Source organism: Amblyomma mixtum, chromosome 9 (assembly GCF_055824585.1).
Source record: "Amblyomma mixtum isolate Tamu chromosome 9, ASM5582458v1, whole genome shotgun sequence".
NCBI classification, from domain to species: domain Eukaryota; kingdom Metazoa; phylum Arthropoda; class Arachnida; order Ixodida; family Ixodidae; genus Amblyomma; species Amblyomma mixtum.
The window spans coordinates 113,099,002-113,110,187 of NC_143020.1; the positions used below are offsets into that span (position 1 = coordinate 113,099,002).

The window sequence follows — 11,186 nt, forward strand, 5'->3', positions numbered from 1 at the left end:
AGACCCAACTAAACCAGTTGCACACTCAATGCTCACTCCACGCAAAGTGCGAGTCCACCCGCGGAAACAAACATCTCAAATGCGGGTGATGAACGCGCGGTCCGTCCAGGGGGCCCGCTCCGCACGACAAACAACAGACAAACAAAAGGTCCGCCCCCGAAGGCACGCGGCACCCCGCCGACGCGGCTCGGGGTACTGCTGTACGAAACAAAACTCGAAACAGCATACAAAAGACAAAAGTTTCCTCCCCGCCCGGGACGCCCGGCATCCCGGCGAAGCGGCTCGGGGCGTAACTGTATAAAAAAAACACAAGCAAAAGAAACGCGTACAAGCGGGTGCAAGCGACGACCTTACAACCATCTTCCTACAATTACCATTGTTCTGTGCGAGCCCCGGCCACGGTATCTTCGCAAAATTGTTGTTACCCACGGACCTGATTTACTCTTATCCGCCTCCTGCTACGCTTGCCATCTATTGGAATCCGCTTCATCACCCTTAAAGACCATCGGTTAATTTGAATTGGCATTACATGTACTGCTGAAGCACATTTTCACCTCTTGATTTCAACGAGTATGTGCACACTTTCCCAGCAAAAAATACCAACTTCATACATTCTCCGCAATGAGTTAAAGCGGCATTCTGTAGACCTTGTTATAGCGATATGTTTTATAACGAAATAACGGATATTAAGAGCCAACAGGGATTCCGCTTGGAAGGTACTGTAGAATCCTATGTATTTCATACCTGCTTTTTCATACCAATGAGTTTTCTTCGGCGGGACGTAGCGTAGACCCAATGAACTCCGTCGGCCATTTAGCGCTGAGGAAGTCTTCATTTGAACGATAGAAAACACTGCCGAACTGAGTGCATTTTGGCAAATTACAGTTCTCCCGCACCCGAACCTCCTTGCCGCATATGGCCTTCTGCGAGTCCGTTCTCTTTCTCTGCTTTTATACGAAGCTTAGCGCCTGTTTTAGTTGCATGGTCAGATTATTATAGCTATGTATGTTGGTGTACTTGGCGGTATCAAGGTCCGGTCGGTTTAGGGCCAAGCGCGTGAAGAGGAGAGCGTAAAACAATTCCAGTCGATCAGAAGGCGACCAGCGTCGAAGCCTTCGGTCTGTCGTGCACTGCTGACATGCGGAGAAGTGCTGTGGTCAGGGTGCTTGTGTGCTGTGGCCAATGCCAACCAAGACGGGTCATCATCATCATCACCATCATCATAAACACGTCCCCTCCACTAGAAAGGCCTCTCTCACATACTCCCAAATAATCTTCTCCTGCTCATGTACGGCCACGACATTCTTGAAAGCTTCCTAAACTCATCCGGCCTTCGCACTGCATGCCCTGAACTTGCTCTGTTTCTTCTTCTGTATTTAAACCGGGATGACATTAATTCGTATTTGTTTCCTTACCAATCCTTCTCTTTTCGTGTCTCTTAAAGGAGTATAGACACCTAATTTTCGTGCCATGCTTTCTTCTCTACAGTGATGCGGAAGACACTACTATGCATGAATCCTCATGTGGTATTCAATCAGTTTTATTTCATGCTCTTTCGGTGTCGGTTTCAACAGCCGAACTATTGCTGTGACATGAAAGAGGTTACAACTCGCTTGAGGCATAAAACTGCGATATAATCGCTCCTTCATGGTTTTAATTCACCACAGTGCTGAAACCGGCCTTGCTAATCAGCCAGAGCGACAGCGTATTTAGAAGCACCAATTCTATTGCCGTTTCTCATGCCTCACGTGACCTATAACCTCTATTCGACGTCACACACATCGGTCGGCTATTGAAACCGAAACCGACACAGCAAGAGAAAGAAATGCGATAATAAATTAATTAGCAGTCGTAGAAGGATACCACGCAGTAATCCGGGCATAATAATGCTTTACGCCTCATTACAAAGAAGAAAACGCGCACCTAAAAGTTAGGTGTTATTCCCATAACGTCATCCGCGAGGGGCGCTAGCGGCCGGCGTGGCATTCGCCATGTTGGTGGTCGCGTGCGCGGTCGCCGCAGCCAGCCGCAGCATTTAACCTCCTGGTGATGTGAGAGTGTATTTCGCGTCTCGTCGCAGATAATTTCTGTCCGACCCGTGACACAGTGTGACTGAGTGGATACGCAAAGAAATGAGCGAAGCAGAAAAAAGCCGCCACACTGAAAAGGTCTTTGTGAAAATGTCGACCCGTAGGAATATAGAGGTGCTGGCGTGCACGTATACAGGACACCTGCGGCGCGTTGAATTCTCCGATATCAAGGCCTGTTTTATGCACGGCTCAAGCTTACCGACAGGTCAAGGAATTAAGCGGGCGAGCCCAAGAGCCGTGCCGAAGTGCCGTTTTTGGGAAGGTAAGTAAACGTGTCTGTTCGTTTAGCTATCTTAACTTGTCGTGTCTGTCGGCTGAAAGTGACGTATTACTACTGAATCTAGCGGAGTCACTGTACATCGCGCTGCTGCGAACCGGTCTAGATTCCAGGTCTTGTGCATTGGAAGCAGCGCTACGCTGCTACTGCAAGCGCGTGACAGTATTTACTTACAACCGTTCTGTCGCGTAAATATAGGGCAGCCATGACGATTTGCCTTTCTGCTGAAGCACCGTCTGTGAGCTGTTCGCGGACTACGGCCGCTCGAAATTTTAGTTTCTGCGGCGCCAGCTTTAGAATTTGGGTTATCACTCATGCGCCGTTTATCCACGATGTGTCCTGCATGAATAGCTGACAGTTATCAGCTGATATATTAAAAGCAACAGTGTCGTGTACATTCTTGCATGCACTGCAGCCGGCCAGTTTTGCTGCAGAGTTGCGGCAGGTAGTTGGGTTATATCACGGCACAGAAGAATTCTGCTGCAAACTTCATGAACGATAAGCGTTCCGCAAAGATAAGTGGACATTGACGCATTTAAAAACGTGCAAATGTGTTAAGGATCACTAAAAATTCAGGCTGGGTACCTCACGGCGTACCGTGGCCCTTCGTGAGCTGGCGTGAAACGGCCGCCAACATGGCGTGCTTGGCACGGCGACGCTTGCGCCGTCTGGGAGCGTGGCTTCAGTGAATACCTCCTATACTCCTTTAGCGTTACACCAATCATTTACTTCACCATAGATCGCTGCGTTGTCCGAGTGCCGATCGGTGTTAGGCGATGGTAGGGGGCGTGACTCTTTTTCAAGGAGAAAGCCTTATATGGCCGATTAGCAACGACGCCTGGCGTCGGCGTCTAGGAAAAGCAGGGCAGAAAACCACCATCAAATAGAAAAATTTCTGCTGAAGGTGCGAATAAATGAATCAATGACTATCAGATTGCGAGGCGAGCACTATACCCATTGTTGCACTCGATATTCTTTGTCCCGTTCGGGACAGGAACGACGCGGCCGGAGGTGGAGCGGGGTGGGGCGCAGGATGATGGAAAGACTTTAATAGTTTATTCTACATATTGTACAATGCAGAGGACAAAAAAGAGCGTCTTTCGGCCCCACTCATTCGCGAGTTTTATCAGGCTCTCATTCACTAAAGTCCCTAGATAGAGGCCGACCTCGCTGAGGTGAGAGTGGCCTGTTACGTTCACTTATGCGCAGAACCACACATCTCCGCATTCATTAACACGCCCTCCCCCCTTTCCCCCCGTCATATGTTGAGGCTGAGGGAGAGGTGGATGCCGTGGAAGTAGCCTCTACTGTGGTGGTCAGCGTGCGACGTTGAATCGTATGACACCATCCGGGACACCCTTCGGCAAACGCTTGGCACGATACGCTTTTTTTTCTTTTTTTTTTGCGCAGCCCCCCCCCCCCCCCCCCCCCCCCCCCCCCCCCCCGATTATTTCCGACACGCGTTGCCGACTACGCCGACGTCTTTTCGACCGAACGAGCTGCACACGCTGTCACGTAAAACTTCGCCCGGTACAATTTGATGCCTGCGAGGTCATTTTACGTAAATTCTCGGGCGCGCCAGTGAGAGCAGCCAGACAGAAGCGATAAGATACTGCTTCGAAAGCTCCAGCCACTGCGACCGGAAACCGCAACAAGGCCTGCAAAGTCGTTCTTTCAGTGGAACCAGTCAATAAAAGTCGGCGCAGCAAGCCTGCTGCACTAAATCTACAAAATTTGGTACATTGTTTTAAATAAAATGCTGTGATTGACATACCAACCAATGCATTTTAATATTTATTCCTCTTTTGTTGGAGCACAAAACTCTAATCGCTACTTTAATCATTTCGTTTGCGCACCCATTCGCTGTGCTGCGTAGCTCTTGGCTGCGTTTGGTTCCCCTTTCCCCACCACTCTGAATAGGCCTTGGCACTGCATTCGCCAGACGTGCGACCTTCCTCACGTGTAGGAGGTGAGGCGGAGTACGTCAGCGCGATTATAGCCATGACGACAGCCGACATAGATAAGAAGGAAAGACAGATAAAAGCGTAGTCAGCGGGCGATAAACGTCATTTCGTGCCGACCGTCAAGAAGGGATTTGATGCTCTGAGTCATGCCTCCTGGAAGCATGCAGTACTACACCCTTGTCGGGTTCTCCGCGGAACTGGACTGGAGGCCTCTGCGATTCGTGAGGCCCATTTCACTGCACAGGGTGTGCGAAGCCTGTGGACTGGTGCGGAAGAGGACAGCCTTGCTTCCTTGTATGCACACACTGTGCGAGTCTTGCTACGAGCTAAGCTCGCGTCATGGCCGGCGCGTGTGTCCTCTGGACGGTCAACACTGCGAGGACGTGGACGTCTTCATGAAGGAGTTCCCTGTCGACGAGCTGCTCAGGAGAGAGGTAAGAATGAGGGGGTGAAGAAGAACCCGTCTTTTGGTTTTTCATTTATTTGCAACTTCGTTGTTCTCAAATTTTCAAAGTGTAGAGATCTCGGGACGTCATGATGGTCAATGGCGTTCTACAGTGAAGGAGAAACAATTGTACCTTCAAACTAAGCTTCGGCGCCGCTTCTAAGATAGATGTATTTCAAGTAATACCTTTGTTAAGCGTTGCGGCCAAAGGAGTTAAAGGGTCGAAGTGGTGTGTTCCATCTTCGAAGACGTTCTCAAAGTGTAGAGTTCTCGGAAGCATGTCCGGGTGCTTAAGCATTTTCGAAAGGCTGTGACTACTCTTGCAGGCTGAAGGTGTACATACGTAAGCTCCAATATATATGTATAGGTGATGTCGCGGTTGGCGAAAAGAGCCAACAGGAAAGACGCAATGAATGCTTCGAAGCTGACAACTTAACTGTACAGCATCTAAGCACGCTTTGAAACGTGTTACTTTTTTAATCAAGAAGAACTGGGCAGGTACTGAGTTAATTGTTCGCCCGGCCAAAAAGAGAGCTATCGCTGCTTTCATTTACAACCACCTTTATTGTCGCTAAATTGTCAAGGTTTCCTAAATTAGAATTAAGCGCCGTCGTGGGGTCCAGCGCGGCGTTTCGACAGCACTCGCATTTCGATTCGGGTCCAAAGTCGTAGGCTTGGCATTGCTACAGGCAGAGCCGTTGTTCCTAATTTGCTCGAGCGAGTGCAGAGTAGCGCACCTGCGTCAAGTCAAAGGCGACGTCATCAGAAGAGATATGACTCTGCAGTCGGCGTTCCGCGCTTGATAACATACTCAGGAGGATCTGAGAAAGGCTCGCTATCTCTGTCACGAGCTTTGATGATGTCGTCATTTCTGGCTAGCTTCGAGGGATCTTCTACCTGCCACCAGGGACAAATTGCTTTATAGCTTCTTCGAGTGGCAGAATCGTCTTGATTCGTTGGTGCTTTTCTTCGAAACGCTTGGCTCCATGAGCGCTGTGGAGTGCATCCCGATGTGCGGAGGGCTAGAGAATCTCGTCTTTGTCGCCGACGGCTGCTTTCAGAAGCCGCACAACCCTTGTAAAAATGATCTATTGACTCTATTTATTTCCAACGGATATTACTTTTTGTCTACTCATAGTCTATAGACTGTCTTTAGACAAAACTCTACTGAAAGTGTATGGCCATAAATCTGTAATTATCTATAGACCGTCTATGGCTTTCGTATTGGCTATAGACTTTTGTCTGTAGAAAGCCTATAGACTTTATAGACAGAAGTTTATAGACACTCTATAGACTGTCTAAAATTTTTTTGTAAGGGTTAAGAACGTCACAATGCGGTCGAGCTCATCGCAAAGGCTGATTTAGGGCGCGCATGCGCTGTGGTGCGACGAGCAGCCAGGAAATAAGAGCGCACTGCTCAGAGTGAATACAGACCCGCCTCAAAGCTTCGCCACGAAAAAGAAAACAGACGGCAATGAAAGCAGAGTGAACTGTCTTGGTAAGAAAGGTGGGCGATGTCGGTGGCTATTTAGGCCGCGCATACCATCTAGGGAGAAATGGACGCTGCGCAGCCGAGATAACGGTGGAGCGGAAGCCGTGGACAGGTTGATCGTACAAAAGGAAACACCCTAGAGCGTTCACCAGTTTCCATGAATCTGACCGCTCTATATGCAGTTTCCTCAAGGCCGCTTCATCCTAGTTAGCATTAGACGAAGAGACAGGTTACAATTTTTATGCGAAGCATATTGCTAGAGCTACCACTCACGCCGTCGCCGTGGGACCCCTAGCCGTCACGCCACGTGACACCGTGACGTCGTCGTGACGATGCCATCGCACAGACGCCGGAATGTCCTCGAGCGGCATTCCCGCGCATTTCGAACGCGCGTTCACACTCGGTGTAGGTGAAACGCTCGCTCCACTGGGCAGGCGGACGCGGCTTCCGTGGCAATCCAGGCGCTCACCGAACGCGCGTCTCGGGGTTAGTCGGCGTTCCGCTGTAGCCATGCCGTTGTCTTCCCCCACGACAAAGGCTTCTAGTGGTTGTATTAAAATTACCAAGTATGCAACCAAGGAAAGCCATGTATTACCAAGCCTAGCCACCAATATGCTTCGCATATGACTAGGCTTAACCTTAGCTAAGCCTCAGCCATAATCTTTTTTCTTAAGCTGTTCGTACTTTTACGTGTTTTTTTTTCTCAGCGCCGCGCTCAGGTGTGGATAGGTGTGTTGTATGCAATTTTTGTTTTGCGCGCAACATACCTACTAAGCACTGCACAAGCAATCCTGCAGGTACGCACATGGGGTAAATGACCATATGGATTAAGTAGGTTGTTGTGGGGAATTTCTCCGAAGCTCAATATTACCGCTTGGAAAATACACCAACAGAAGTTCAGTGTAAAATAAACATATCACACTTGTATATTCTTCCAAAGGTTGCCTGCAGTTTTACCACTGTTCTTTAGCGAGAGTTCAAAACGTAAAAAGAATACGCTGGTTGCGAGAGAGAGAAAGATAGAGAGGGAGGGAGAGAGAACATTTATTAGCGTTTATTAACCGTGTCCTTCCCCTCAGCCGTCGACCGGGATCTCCTGGATGACAGCAGCGGGCAGGGGGAGCCGGATATGAATTCACGTTGTCCATTTTCTTCCTGTTTGAGAAGCAGTGCCTCCCAAGAGTAATTTGTTCTGTCAGGTTCTCTAAAGGTAGGACACGTCCAAATCATATGGATAATATCCGCTACGCCCTCGAAACGATTGCACCTGGGGCCGAAAATCTTCGGGCGCCATCTGCTGTAAAGCTGGGGGTTCGGGAGTACTCCGCTTTGTAGCTTACACCACGCAACCTCTTCGCTTTTGGTGATCTGCTGGCACACTTTTGGAAGTACGGCCACTGCCTAATTTGTAATGATTTAGGATTTCTCGATACGTACCAGAATCGTCGTCGAACTTTGCCAATGGGCTCTGAAACTCCCTTAGACGTCCCTCAGATGTCCTAAACGTCTACAGGATGTCCAAGAAAGGTTCAATGCCCACTTGCTCACTTTGGTTCACAATAAGTTTGACCTGTTCTTGAGTTAGAGCCAGAGCAAAGGCCAACTCCTCCGCCTCCGTTGCGGTCGAGTGTCGGGTGCCGCAACACGTTGCCGGACCCCCGTTTTCCCTATTGTTACCGAAACGCGCCCGTATACCATGCGCGCATTCTGCGGCATCTGTATACAAGACCATATCGGAAGCTTTCGGCGCGTCTAGGCCAGCGATGACCCCGGTGTGTATACTGCTGAATTGTATACGATCTGTTCTTTTAGCTGCGCGAAAATCACATTAGGCGACAGCTATAGTAAGCGTACATAATTTAAATTCAATCACTTTACTTAATCCTTTCATTTAAGTCCCCTGCTGGCTGCGTGCAGCGCACGAGCGGCGTTTCAAAGCGCACTGGGCAGCGTCGTTAGACTGAGCTTGCCAAAAAATGACAGTTGTTGCACGATAAGCAACGCATGCACTTGGAGGGGAGTGTCACGTGACTGCGGAGCGTGCGAGTGAGTAGCGGAGAGTGTTCAGTAAGAGGCGCCCGCCGTAAAATTTGAATTATCGTGGTGCAGAGCACCCCACCTGCGAAATCAGTTAGTGCAATGTTGGTGCAAGTTTCACATCCTAAAGTTGCACATGAGCTTGTAGCTTTGCTGTTTCTGACCACAGTGTCGTATGCAGGACGTGCGTAAGTAAGAAACAAGAGAACTTGTTGTAGCATAACTGGATATGCAGTGATGATTGCCGAGAAAATGACGCATGTTTTAATCTTGCAGGTAAAATGTTGGAACGAAGTAAGCGACTGCAGTGCAGTGCTGCCTGCATCCCAGATCGGCCAGCACTTCCGGCGCGAATGTCGGCACCACTCCGTTCGCTGCCCCAGGTGTTCGGCCAGAGTTCTCTGCACAGAAGTGTGTGCGCACTTGGAGTCGGAGTGCTCCACTACTACTGCGACGCCTGCTGGATTGCAATGCCAAGGGGCTTCAGACCGCAAGGACGAGACGGCGCAGCTCACATGCTTCGGAGAAATTCTAGAAGAGCAGGCCGGTGAAATCAAGACTCCTCTGGAGCGACAACTCCCCGGCAGCGGCTGCAATAGCGACCGACTCAACGAGATTCTTCACGGAGTGAACAACTGCCAACTAGCGCTGAGAGAAGTCAGAGAAGGCATTACTAGCGTGAATGACACAGTGAGGCAAGAAGGAATGCAAGTGAGAAGAGAACTTCGTGAATCTGCGAAAAGATGCTCGGATGAAATGGCCGCGTTTAGCGAAGAAACGAAAGGGCGTTTGATGGCAAGCAGCGATACTATCAACACCATTTCCAACTGCATGCATGCATTGGAAAAACTACTAAGAGTTGAGGTGGCAAAAGTGCTCCGAGAAAAGGAGGACAATGACTCGAAGGTTGCAGGTGACTCCGAGGGGACCACGGAACAGGTGGGAGGAACTAGCAATGCAATTATCCGCAGGGATAAAATAGTGCTCGCACCACCTGACCTACAGGCATCGGTATGTGAGTTTGTCTTAAAAGGTGTCGAATCAATCAAAGAAAAAGCGCATAAAGAATATCACGTTGCTTATGAGAGCGAGCGTGTGTACCTCCGAGGCTACTGCATGTCCCCTGGTCTCCGCATTAGCGGTGGCTTTTCTGGTGTGTTTGTGCATGCTCACTTCCGCCTGCACAAGGGTGACATGGACGACATTGTTCAGTGGCCGTTCAGGCAAAGAATCAGACTTCGCGTCGTCCATCCAAAGGGCGGAGAAGAACGAGTGATCGTAGAGCGACTACGGGGTTCCCGTACATCTTGTCAAAGGCCGCAAGAGGGACATGCTCAAAATGCGTATACGACTGTTGCGCTTTTTAGTCTCAAGGATCTCATCCGCGAGGGTTACGTGGAAGACGACCAGCTTCGGGTGAAGTTTGAGCTTCTTCCCTGATTTAGGCTTTGATATGTACAGTCTTTGTCAAAAGTAACCAGGCTGCATGGTTTGCTTCTAGCTTGTATAGTGGGGCTCTTGTGACTTTCCTAAAGATCAAAAGTTCTTGGAAGGTAAGAAGACCCTCAGTCCTTGCCTTTAACGACCATTTGAGCTTCAGGGAAGCCGTAAGGGCTCCACTGTACGAGCTAGAAGCATACCATGTAGCCTGGTTACTTTTGACAAAGACTGTACATCGACCGTGTCAGCATCGTTGTGATCAACCTCCATGGACACAAACAGGAGTGGGATCTTAAAGAGAAATAAAAATAGAAATTTCCTGCGTGGTGGTTGTTGATGTGGTGTTGTATGGAGACCGCCAGAGTTTGACCTGAACGACCAATAATTCTATAAACTTGGTTCGCCGCACACTTCTCATTTTGACCCAAGTTACATAAAAAATAAATGTTTTTTTTTCTCTCTTCTGATTCAATCGCGGCCCTAAAATATTTAGATTGTGTATGATACCAGCAAATGAATTTTGTTGTGGCTGGTAATGTTGCAAGCTTGTAATACACGAGTCCTAATACAAGCTTCGGGAGTATTATAGCAAACACCGTGAAATGCAGCATGCATTTTTTTGTCGGTTAATGCACCTTCTCCGTCTAAAGGCCCTCACTTGAGCTAACATAGAGAACACATGGATTCTTTGAAACTAATTTCTTTTCTTTCCTGCATACTTTGATAGCGTGCTTAACACTGCCTCGTACTATTGCGTCCGCATATTCATTGTAGGCCATCTCGTGATGAGTAAACAGTGCACGCTTAGAGTTGCCTCTTCCTATGCTCACCTTCCCTTCGACTCCATTCCGTTCCACTTACAGTTACCCCGCTTTCGCATTGCATGCCCTGAACTTGCCAGATTTCTTCTTCTCTATTTCAACCGGGATGTCATCAATTCGTTTTTGTTTTCTAACCCATTCGGCGTTCTTCCTGTCTCTTAACGTTATATCAATCATGTTATTTACCAAATGGGTTTAACGTCCCAAAGCAACTCGGGCTATGAGGGCCGCCTCTTTACCATATCTCGCTGTACTGTCCTCCGTTTAAGTTCTTGCCTTTTCGTCAGCCTCCACGTCTCTGCCATATAGATTAGTAGCAGCAAGAAAGAGGTCTTACATACTTTTCTCTCGAAGAATAATGGTCGACTGCTATTCAGCAGTTGAGAGTGCTAGCCAGTTTAACTCGACCGCATTCTTAACCTCCTAACTGTTTCACTCTCGTTATCCGGTTCTGCGGTGACTATCCGCGCTCGAGAGAGAGAGAGAGAGAGAGAAAAAAAACTTTATTTACAAAGGAATTCGGGGCACGCCCCAGGGTCCCCGCACGACCCCACTGCACTCAAGTGTTTATGTTCCTGAGGTCCATAACACTGGCAGCACGGCCGGTGGCGATGGTCTGC

At 48.9% G+C, this 11,186-nt stretch overlaps 1 protein-coding gene across 1 annotated transcript; it reads left to right on the top strand.

Annotated features, from left to right (window-relative positions):
* The first annotated feature begins 3,812 nt into the window (after positions 1–3,812).
* Positions 3,813–10,069, top strand: LOC149330787 (TNF receptor-associated factor 6-like). Its single transcript, XM_089561453.1, has 2 exons — positions 3,813–4,765; positions 8,582–10,069. Exons 1-2 carry the CDS (start codon positions 4,478–4,480, stop codon positions 9,743–9,745), a joined length of 1,452 nt encoding a protein of 483 aa, XP_089417579.1. The 5' UTR covers positions 3,813–4,477; the 3' UTR covers positions 9,746–10,069.
* Positions 10,070–11,186: the final 1,117 nt, after the last annotated feature.

Coding starts and splice junctions, on each gene's coding strand:
- LOC149330787 (XM_089561453.1), top strand. CDS start 4,478: ATGCCTCCTGGAAGCATGCAGTACTACACCCTTGTCGGGTTCTCCGCG. Junction 4,766..8,581: donor ACGAGCTGCTCAGGAGAGAG/GTAAGAATGAGG, acceptor TTAATCTTGCAG/GTAAAATGTTGGAACGAAGT.